The following is a 12012-nucleotide window of genomic DNA, read 5'->3' on the forward strand; positions in this document are numbered from 1 at the left end:
GCCATCTAGTAATTTGAGGGAACTAGAAATCCCAAATTAGACATTGGCTCCAAAGATTCAGGTACTGGGTTAGTTATGATTAAGGGAAGGTAGACACCACCCTTAAAACATCCTTTCAAAAGAAAGGTTACCCTTACTTGTGTGTTTTTTATTTGATTTAAATGCTATTATATTTTGAGCTTATTTGCAATTTTATTTGTTTTAAATGGTTAACGTCGGTCCCTAAAAATAGGAGACACGTTAAAAATGACATCAGTCCCTAAAAATAGGAGACTTGTCTAAAATATTGACGTTTGACCCTAAAAAGGAGATCTACGTCCAAGTTACCAAAAGAGAATAATGGACGTAATCCATATTCGGTATAAATGTCCTTGACATCGGTCCTTTTCTATAAAAAAGAGACATGTCGACAAACAACGTTCGTAAGATATGCGTTAAAAAATGACATCAGTTCCTAAAAATAGGAAACTCGTCTAAAATATTGACGTTTAACCCTAAAAAGGAGAAGTACGTCTGAGTTACAAAAAAAACTATGGACATAATCCATATTTAGTATTTAAACTTTTGACATCGGTCCTTTTATGAAAAAGAGACGTGTCGATGAACAGTATTTGTTTATAAAATAAAAATTATTTTTATATCGTTGAGAAATGGATATAACCATATTTGAGATTTAAGCTTTGGACCCATGAACGATAACATGATAGGATGGGTGTTGGACCCGCGTCGTTTTTCTTTTATATTTATTTTTGTTTTATTTATTTATTTATATTTTATTTTATTTTTATTTAATATCGAATTCTATTGATAACCAATCAATACATATATATAAAAAAAAAATTAAAAATTAAAAATTAGAAATGCAAATAAATGTTATTATGACAACAAGAACAGCATCCTAGACGAAAATGTGAGAATTCGAAGACAAAGATCCCCTGATGTCCATAAACTAGAAGGACGCAAACATGGAATAGAATTTATCAGACGTGGAAACCTAACTTGCTGCAACAAAGTTTGACTCCAGCGTTTGGAAGGTCTTGATCATACGAAAAGGGCTCCTTATTATATATTTCGTGCCATTGTTTATTCAATTCTCGACTTCTTACGGCTACGAGCTGATCCTCTTCGATTATCAGTTCAGCAAACGACTGGAAATCATTGATCTTTTTTTTCTTTTTTTTCTTTTTTTAATATTATAACACAAGGACCATGGTATTATTTAACAAATTTATGGTTAATTACGGCATTACATATTTTGCAATCACAGTCAAATAATCTAACTGCTATAAGTAACAATTATACAAGAAGCAAACGGATCCGGAAGACAGGATTTTTATCAAATCGCAAATAATGATCACTTACTTACAGAAATGCATTGAAGACGGCAGAAATTAAATTTGTATACCCCCTTTTTAGTCCAATACAAGTTCAATACATCCATGACAAGACAGACACGCACACGCACACGCACACGCACACGCACACGCACACGCACACACATCTATAACTCACGTCCTGCATGAACAGTAGGAAAGGAATGGAGGCTCACCTGGCTGAAGGGGTCGTGGTTGCTGTGATGAGGTGGTTCGGCTGGTGTTTACAACGGTGGAGTTGGAGGAAAAGATGTTGACGGCAGAGGAAGAAAGAAGAAGAAGGAAATACGTGCAGGAGGGGCTGTAGCGAGGAGAGAGAAAGAAAGAAGAAATGTGCAGAAACCGGAAGAAAAACTGGTTTTTTGGCTGACTTTGGACCCGATCTTTTTTTTTTTTTTGGCCATGAAATCCACCTCTATTTATAGGCGGTGGAAGAGGGCAATCTTGTCTACATTGAGGAAAAATTTCAACCCTTGATTCAATTGGGAAGGATCCCAACCATTGGCTCAAAGTAGGTATCATGAGTTGAAAATCTGCAGACAAAAGCTGATTGAGTAAGCCTCTTTAGGCTGTCACCAGTGCTAATATATTGTCCTTTAGCCCAACCTGATCACATGGGGTTGTAGAAAAACTGCAGAGGATCCGTTTCATATAAGATTTGTCAAATTTGGTAGACATTAGGTACATTAAATGCAGCTGTAAAGTAGTCAACCAGACCAGCTTTTTCAGAAAAAAATAAAATCTGCATACAAAAGCTGATTGAGTAGGCCTCTTTAGGCTGTCACCAGTGCTAATATATTGTCATTTAGCCCAACCTGATCACATAGGGTTGTAGAAAAAATGCATAAGATCCATTTCATATAAGATTTGTCAAATTTGGTGGACGTTAGGTACATTAAATGCAGCTGCAAAGTAGTCAACCAGACCAGCTTTTTTTAGAAAGAAGATAATGAACAGTGATTTTTGGTCAAAGTCCATTTCAGTCCTCTCTCTTTCAATTGAGCCTTAATTGACCCTAAACTTTTTTATTTAATGCAATTAGCCCCCTAATTAACTTGGTAAAAATTAAATTTGGTCTTTTAAAATTTAGATTTTCTCAATTAAGCCCAAATTAAACTTCCAAACTTATTTTTTTACCAATTAAGCCCCAAATAAAATTAATTTGACCCATTTAAAGTATAATTAAGTCTTGAACTTCCTCCAAAATTGCAGCTTGATTCCCCGATTTCCTTTCTCCACATTGTCAGCCTTTATTTTTTTGAAAAAGAAATTGATTTTTTTTTTTGGATTTTTATAAATAATAATAGAAATAAAATAACATTCAAGAAAATCTTGGTGAGTCCAAAATTGGGTTACAACACACCTAATCCATTCATTAATGTTATCTTCAAGAAAAAAAAAATTTCTTATATGTTATGATTGGGCTTCCATTATGCTTTAAGCTTGCTAGACAAAGGATCTCTAGTACATGAGATTCCAAATTTACAACCCGCATTCGACAAGCCTATATTGGTAGCGTGTGTAACAAGTGTCTCTTCATGATTAACACCTAAATGCACCATAGGCTCGACAGCATACTGCTTGAAGAAACATAAACGCTCCTTTTTAACATTGAACTTATTTCTTGATATCTAAATAATTTAACTAAAACATAGAAAAAACAAGAATATAAATCATGAAGCATATTCAATTCAATTATCAATATGTGGTTTATTGGTTTATGTCTTAGTGTATTTATCCATTTTTAACCACACAAAAAAAATGGTAGCACTTCCTCTACATAAGACCTTACCCAAATTATTTTATAAATTCTAAAAACCACATTCTCACATCAAATCATCACCCACAAACATGTGTTTTACTATTTTTTATAAAACCCACTTTTAATTCATAAAAAAGCATAAATAAACAAAATAACAATATAAAAATATAAAAATCAACCAAAACTTAAGTAGAATAATGAAATTAACTGTAAATAAGCATAGATATAATACTTAAAACATGCATTCTATGTTAAACAAACAAGAAAAAACCAATGAATGCAAGCATATTCATGTAAGAAAATAAAAGGATCAAATCTTAAATGGTAGAGAGAGGGGGGGGGGAGCATTGCCACTTTTAATGGAGAAATAGATAAAGTCGTTGCCACTGTTAGAATGGAGACAGCTAATGTTGACCACCAATTCTAGAGAGAGAGGGGTGGAAATGTAAAAATTTAAGAAAATGAGAGGAAAATTAGGGATTGCCTAAACATATCTAGGTTTTAATTCGCCATTTGAATTTTTTATTTGATAATTTGTCAATGATTTAACACATCATCAACTTATTGACGGACTCACCGATAAATTTTTTTTAAATCATTCGGCGAGTTTGTCAGTAATTTCAAGAATTTTTAAAGATTTTTCTAAACCCCCCCTAAATTTTGATAAATTTTCATTCATCAATAATATTATTGGCCAATCCTAATTTCATGAATTTATTCCTCAACTCTTTGTAATTCTTTAACCATTTTAACATTTATCGGTGAGTTTGTCAGTGATTACCATAATTCTAAATCCCCAACAAAATTGCCAACGAATAATTTATAATTTTTTTAAAAAATTTTATTGGTGATTTAAAAAAAATTATTGTTTTTTATTTTTGTTATAATCCCATATCCAACATAATTATCCGGCAACACCAAGAATAACTCATTAAAACCACAATCACAATAATAATATGAGATAAATATAAAACAATATAATGTATTATAAAGTGACAATAAATATCTTAATTACACAATAATCTTTTACATCTCAAATACATTAAAATTATTTTTAATATCATCTGATTGGTGGAAATTTTTTTATTTTTACACTTCACGTATAAACATGTAATTCTGCCTCCACTAATATTATTTGGATTTGAAAGCATAAAATTAATAAAACTCTCAACCACTTTACAATAATCTTCCATATAAAACCGCGAGGGTGAATCTCGATACATCAAAGAACAATCATTCATTAATTGTAAAACCTATATAGAATATTCATTACAACATTTATTAATAATATAACTATCAATTCAAAATTCAACTTTGATAATTAAAAATGAATTTACAATCTAATCATGAATTATAAATTTGTATAAAAATTCAATGTTGCATCAAAATATAAAATAAATAAATTAAATTAATAACAAGTAATTGGTACCCAACTAATTATCTATCATTTGTTCAATTCAAACTTAACAATAATATTGACAAGATGCAATTGGAACCCATTAAATGACCCATCGTTTCTTCTAGTATAAAACACCTAAGTTATAAAATTAAACTAAATTTCATCAAATTACAAACAAATTCAATTTTCTCTGATCCAAACAAACCATAACATACAAATTATACTTTAATATAATAAAACACTTAAATACATAAGCAAACTACAAATACTACATAAAAATATCAATAAATTAACCTAAAATATAAATGGATAGGTTTGCTTACTTGGTGTAGGTAATATTTAGAAAACATTGAACCAAGACGGTGATGTTGATACTACTGAGTTTGGGGTGGATGGATTTATAAGGATGAGGCCTAGATTTGTGGAAAAATTGAGGAGAGGGAGGGGTTGTTGTTTTCTACGGTGAAAGAAAAAGAGAAAGAAGAAGAAAAGAGGGATGGGGTTATTGTTGGTAATAACACTTTTAATTTTGACGAAATTTTCAACGAAAATTGGCGATGAAATATTTTCGTTGTTAATTTTGTTGGAAAATAATGACATGTCATGTTACCGATGGAATCAACAACATAATATTTCTTGATTTTTTTAAATTATTTTATTTTATCACCAATTCCATTGCTAATTATTGATGAAAACATATTCCATCACTAATGACATTAGTAACGTCCAACATATATTTTTTGTCATAAATGTCATCGAACATTATAGATATAATATTTTTTTGTTAGTAATTTCATTGCTATTTGATAATTTTCTGGTAGTATTAAGACTCGTGTCAAAAGTGCATACCTTTAAATCATGGATAATTAAGGCTCTTAATTGACTTTTAGTAAAAGCTCTAAATATTAAGACTTGATCTGTTTTCATGTACAATGGAAAAATATTTCTAAAAAATATGTTAATTTTCATTGTTTGGCTACATTAAAATAAACTTTTTGAAAATAATTGTTTGGTGCTTGATATGCATGCAAAATATGAATTAAAAGGAAGAAGAAAAGACAACAAATATTAATTGATAGTTGGACCCATGATTTAAGGAAAAAAAATAAATCTTTTAAAACATTTTTATCTTTTGAGAATGTAAATTGTTTTCTCTTGTTTTAAGTTTATTTTTCTTTTAACCCTAAATTATTTTCCATTTATCAAGTAGTTCTTAGCTAGGCAAACATGAGAAAAAAGAATTAACTATGTATATTTTACATAGACTAGGCTTTTTTTTGGGTGAAATAATCTTTTACTCTTTTAGAGAATTTACCAAAGAGTATATGTGTGTGTGTGTGTGTGTATGCATAATAACTTTAATAAATTTAAATTAATGAAAAAAAGAGAAGATTAATCATAGTGGTAGTAGAGAAGATTGGTTGGTGGCCAAAGATGTAACGCAGTACTTGTTATTATAATTTATGATAGATGTTTTATTTTTTTGTTTAATGGTAAGAGTATTTTGGAGCTAAGTTAAAAATAAATTCCTCTTTTGACCATCTTAAAGTAATAAATGTTGGTTTATCACCTTATATATGTTGGTTTAATATATTTATAAAAAAAGTAATAAACTAGTATAGTCTTAAGAAGAAAGCAAATCTCTTATGATTTGTGACAATAAACACATTAATCACCAAGTTTGTTTTTTCTTTTTTGTTGTTGTGGTTGTTGTTGTTTTTAATATTTTCACTTACCATATTCCCAAAAATAATTATAGAATAAACACAAGTTTTATTTAGCATGAAATATGTTGTTTATTTATTTACTAGATGGGTGACAGTATGCCGGAGGGCAGGTTAAATTATTTCTATAATAAAAAAAGATGTTCACAAAAAATAGGTGTGATAGAAATGGATAATAATCAGATTCAATTTTGATTAACTTGATTAACCTGTCATCTGTAATATGAGATTGTGATAGAAAAATAATTTTGAAAAAAGATCAAACTTAAATCAATAAAACAATGCTGAAAAAAAATGAGTCAACCTGAGATAACTTACAACCAAGGTTTGCCTAACAAAAAGAAAAGCAAAAAAATCACAAAACTCAAGGCCCAATAACCTTACGTCAAAGAAATTTTTTTTTTTAAAAAAATTAATTAAAAAATAGAAATGTGATAAAAAACCGAGTTAACTCGACTAATTTATGATGTACAATATGAGATCATGATAAAAAAAAAACTATTTTCATAAAAAAAAAAGCTAGAACAAAAAGATTGAAGCTAAATCAATAAAAAAACATTGAAAAAAAAATCCAATTAACCTAGATTAACATGACTAACCCACGACCCGTGATAACCCTACAAAAAAAAATCCACAAAACTCAAGGCCCAATAACCAAATCTAAAAAGATAGAAATGAAAAAAAAAAATCAATTTCAAGAAAAGAAACATTGGGTAAAAAAAGCCCAAGTCAATATAGGTTACCTCGACTAACCCGTGACACATGATATAGGATCAGGATAAAAAAAATTGAATTAAAAAAAATAAATAAAAAAGATTGAAGTTAAATCAATAAAAAAACCTGAGTCAACTCAAATTATCTTAACTGAATTGTGACTCAGGATAACCCTTCTAAAAGGGAAGTGGAAAAATCACAAAGTAAAAAGCCCAATAACCTATTGCCAAATGATAAATAAAAAAATAAACATTAAAAAAAAAAACTCAATTCAACCTGAGTTAATTTGACTAATCCATAATTAAGGATATGATGATCAAATTTGGTATAAAAAATAAGAAAGCAAAATTCATAATCATCAGTAGTTAAAAAATAACAATCAAACAAGAAGGATCAAATATGTTATAGAAACTAAATGAAAGAAAATAATTAGAAATTAAATTGAGAAATAAAATAACTTAAGAAAATTATAAAAAAAGACAGTAATAAAAAAAATAAAGGCTAAAATTAAATATAAAAATTTAATCAAATAAAATTTTAAGGGACAAAATTGAAAATATAAATAAATCAATAAAGTGATAAAAAGAATAGCAATAAAAAAATAAGGCCCAAATTTGAATATAAAAAATTAAATCAAATAAAAATGTTGAGGGACATAATTAAAAAAACATAAATAAATCAATAAAGTGATAAAAAAAATAGTTATAAAAAGAATGGGGATCAAAATTGAATACAAGAATTAAATAAAATAAAATGTTGAGTGATAAAATTGAAAAGTATAGATAAATCAAGAAATAGATTAAAGAATAGCAATCAAAAGAATGAGGTTCAAATTGAAAAAAAAATTAAATGAAATAAAATACTTAGGAATGAAATTAAATAAAAAATAAACTTTCTGTATCAAAAGCAAAACAAATAATTATCAAAAGAATAAAGATCAAGTTTGGGTACAACAATCAATAAAAAAAATTCTTTTGTATTTTTTAGGAGAATCAAGATAAAAGATAGAGGAGAAGAAAAGGAGCCTACTAGAGCCACACCAACATTTCATTATTGCCATAAGCTTGTCTATTGGGAAGTTCTTGGGGAGTCGCTTCTAATATCATAATTGAAGGTGGTGTTTAGTTGTTAGATGAGCTCGCATGCACCAAAAAGAAAAAATGAGCTCCTTTCATTTATTGGAGTATGCATTACATGCGCCATCAACTTTTATTTTAATTTAGTTTTTTTTTATATATTTATTAAAAGATCAAATTGATCCTCATCCAACTTGACAATAACAAAAAACTTAAAAGGAAAAGACAAAAAAAAAAAAAAAAAAAAGCCTCTAGAAAACAACTATAGAATATTTGCCTTGGATAGTATTTTAGACATTTTTGTGCTTTTGAAATTGAAAACTCAAAAATGCTTATGCAAAAAAGTTAATTAATTTTTTTTTTGATGATATTTAAGTCATACTATACAGAAAAAGAAGTAAAAATATATATTTGTCTTTATTTACTTTTATAATGACAAACATGTCTCGTGAAAAAAAATTAAATTATCCCTTAAAATAAGTTACGAGGCTTTGTATAGGAAGGGAAAATTTGTCAAATCAATTGAGGGAGTTTAAAGTGAAAGACGGATTAGGTTAAGTATTGTTTTTAATTTAATTTAATTATTTTGAAACATGGCAAGCCATTGTATATATTGGGTCAGGCAATCAAGCACGAGAAAATAGCTTTGTTTATCTAGTCTTATTCGCTAAAAGCCCAAAGCCCAAAAGGCCCACACAAACCCCAAACAGCCCATGTTCATCCAACCCCACCAAGACGACGCGTCTTACGCAAAATCAAGTGCCCGTGGCAAGAAAACAACTGAAGAAAATCAAATAAATTTAAATTAAATAAAAAACACAAAACTCTGCGACTAAAACCCTACTCAACAGCACCACTACTCACCACTGAGTACTGTCTGAGTCGTTTCTCCAGACTGAGTACTGACTGGGTCTTCTTCTTTAGTCTTCAAACATGAAATTTCTTCTTCAAGGTAAACAACACAAACGACTACTTTTTTCCCCCATTTCTTCTGCTACTTTAAGAAAATAAAATAAAAAAGCAGTACAATATTTATGATTTATCAGGTGCTCAAAGATCATTGCTCCGCGGCTTCGGAAGGCGATACTTGGCTACTTCAACAGAACAGTACGCCAAACGAAATTATGCAAATAATTTATCAGAGTACAACACTGTTTTCACTTCTCTAACTGCTAAACGCAGGTATTTACTATTCCCTTATTTATTTATAAAATGTATTTTTGATTATATTAAATTTAATTTACTTAAATTTATTATTATTGTTGTTTGGAATTAGGCATTATCTGTTGAGAGATGCATACGATGATATGGTGTTAGACGGAGTGCAGCCGAGTAGAGATACATTTCATTCTTTGATTGCTGGAACAATGAAAGGCTCGCGTTTGCAAGATGCTTTCTATTTTAGAGATGAGATGAAAACTATGGGTTTGCTTCCTGATGTATGTTTTCTCTTTTCTCGTTAATTTTTGAAAGATTATTACTATTTTTAAGCCATGTGATTTTTTCGATATTATAGGTTGTGTTGTACAACTTTTTGATATCAACCTGCGGGAAAAGCAAGAATTCTGACCAGGCAATTAAGGTAAAGCTATGCTAATTTATTTTTAGCGGGGATGAAGTGCTATTTGTATTTGGATTTTGCTAATTTTTCTCTTTTTGTTGAAGATTTTGGACGAGATGAAGAATTCTGGAGTGAAGCCGAATGGACAAACCTATATCTGTCTACTTAATGCGTGTGCTGCTGCTGGTCGGTTAGATCCAGTGTATGTTATTTCTTCCCTGGTTTATATCTTTTCTCCCTTTTCATCTCGATCACCATGCTCAATCCCTCAACGTGATGACCCTTTTCATCTAGCTGCATGGCTTTGTAGCCTTAAGTGTATGACTGGGAAAAGTTAACAATGAAATAAGGTGCAGCTTCACAAACTAAAATGATTGGTATAATGCATTTCCCAACTTAACTTCATTAACTGTAGTGTTTGTTGAGGACATCAATGACAGTCAATTCTGTCCATATACAGCAAAAAATCTCAGATTCTATTGCCAATGAACTCATGGACCATGTCTTCAGCCAACAATTGGCTTGATGTTGAGCCATGTAGCATCATCAAGTTATGTTTCCCATAAATTGTCTTGGTGACCTGCGAAAAATTAAATTATTCAGCATCATCTAAATGTTACAGGTATGCAATTGTTCGTGATATGACTTCAGCTGGTGTTGGTTTGAACAAGTTCTGCTATGCAGGACTAATAGCTGCACATAAGAACAAGACACCCATAGCAGAAGATGTAGCTACCAAAGTAACTATAAACAATTCTCCTTTTTTTGAGCATCATTTTCTCTTTCTTTCAGAATTTTGAAGCTTTTCTAATAACCTTATATTGTTGGAAGATTATTGAGCTTGTTGAGCAGTCAAAGGGTTGGTCATCAGTTGAAGCATCAACAGGAGAAAATGCTGAAAATGTGATGATGAATGTTTCTGAAGAGGAATTATACAATTTACCAACTGCAGACTATGTTCATAAGCGTCGAGGATTTTTGCGTAAGGAATTGACTGTCTACCATGTGGCCTTTCATGCTTTTACGGAGCTTAAAAATGTTCAGGTAGATTTTCTCAGATCCCTAGTGGTATCTTGGTTTGCTAGCCTTTATGAAAATCAGTTACTATGCCACTCACTATTGCTGCCTCAATTTTTCTGTTGCTTTTATTTATCAGTAGTCTTCTTGTTGTTTTTTCTTGGTCGCAATAGGCTATGGAAGTTCTTGTGGAGATGCTTAAGAGTGAAAAAAAGGATCCTGATGTCTTTATTCTCTTGCAAATAATGAGGTATATTAGTTGATCTTTATTTAACATTTAAGGTCAATTTAATTGAGCTATGTACAAGAGCAATGCAGCATAGATTTATTCATTTTCCTTTCATACCTTATTGATATTTTCCTAAACAGTCATGAAACTGTATGCATGGTTTCAAATAACGAGTCCATATGTACTCTCTCTTTGTGGTTTATCATTTGGTAACTGGGAAGAGTATTAGGTTTAATTGGCTATCAGTTGTTCATGGATAGATAGTATATTGAGTGGTGTATTTATCAGAGTACCTTATTAGAATTGTTGATCGACTTCCTTGTACACACCTTTCTGATATACACTTTATATGAATTCTTTCTTTAAATTTTAGTTTTAATTAAAATAACTGGCTGCTAACCCGACCCTTGTAATTGCCTTCCTAGTGATACACTTTTTTTAATAATCTATATTTAATTAGAGCTGTTATACACTCTTTGCAAGTGTCATGCAGTTAGGTTAGGGACAAGGTTTATATGGAAGAGCATATGTTATTTGGCAGGGGAACTTGTATAGATTTTTCCATTTAGTGAAGTAACTCTTAGAAAATTTACTTTCTTATTCTCTAAAAATCTTTAGTTGCTCTGAGTTTTGTCAAAATTTATGTCTTCTACATAATGCTTGAGTCTTTTGCGAACTCTCTTCCTGAATCTCATTCCATGGCCTGAATGTTTCATGTTTCTGGTAATTATGATGTGCTTAGCCATGTCGCACTTCGTAGAACCATAGAGATGAGACAGAAGAGTATTGTTTTGTTCCAAGAATCATCACAAGAAAACTCAAAATAAAACATTGAAAACACTTGTGACATGCTCATTTGAAAATAAATACCTTTGTGTGGCTTGAAGAGGTGCCTGCATGATTGCAAGCTTTAGTGGATAGAAATGCACACCTCTATTGTAATTAGTATTGAGGAGCGTTGCAGAGGGTTAACTATCTTTCGTAGCATGTCTTTTATCACGGGTCTATAAAGTTTATTAATTGTTCCAACTGTAGTCATTTGCTTTGCAATTTTCATTGGTCTGAGTTGAGTTTGTGAAATTTAATTTCCATAAAAGAAAATTAATCTGAAAAATGGCATACAAAGAAAAGAAAAAAAAATGCAAACTCGCCTCTTC

General features: G+C 30.2%; 1 protein-coding gene across 1 annotated transcript; it reads left to right on the forward strand.

The window, feature by feature from the left end:
• The first annotated feature begins 8837 nt into the window (after positions 1-8837).
• On the forward strand, positions 8838-10957 carry LOC118060259 (pentatricopeptide repeat-containing protein At4g35850, mitochondrial). The gene is made up of 8 exons (XM_035073446.2): positions 8838-9000; positions 9095-9230; positions 9325-9487; positions 9565-9630; positions 9714-9811; positions 10232-10349; positions 10441-10653; positions 10800-10957. The coding sequence occupies exons 1-8, from the start codon at positions 8982-8984 to the stop codon at positions 10887-10889; spliced, it is 903 nt and encodes a 300-aa protein (XP_034929337.1). The 5' UTR covers positions 8838-8981; the 3' UTR covers positions 10890-10957.
• The last annotated feature ends 1055 nt before the right edge of the window (positions 10958-12012 follow it).

This window comes from Populus alba, chromosome 1 (assembly GCF_005239225.2).
Source record: "Populus alba chromosome 1, ASM523922v2, whole genome shotgun sequence".
NCBI lineage: Eukaryota > Viridiplantae > Streptophyta > Magnoliopsida > Malpighiales > Salicaceae > Populus > Populus alba.

Coding starts and splice junctions, on each gene's coding strand:
- LOC118060259 (XM_035073446.2), top strand. Junction 9,812..10,231: donor GCTGGTCGGTTAGATCCAGT/GTATGTTATTTC, acceptor TAAATGTTACAG/GTATGCAATTGTTCGTGATA. Junction 10,654..10,799: donor CGGAGCTTAAAAATGTTCAG/GTAGATTTTCTC, acceptor TGGTCGCAATAG/GCTATGGAAGTTCTTGTGGA.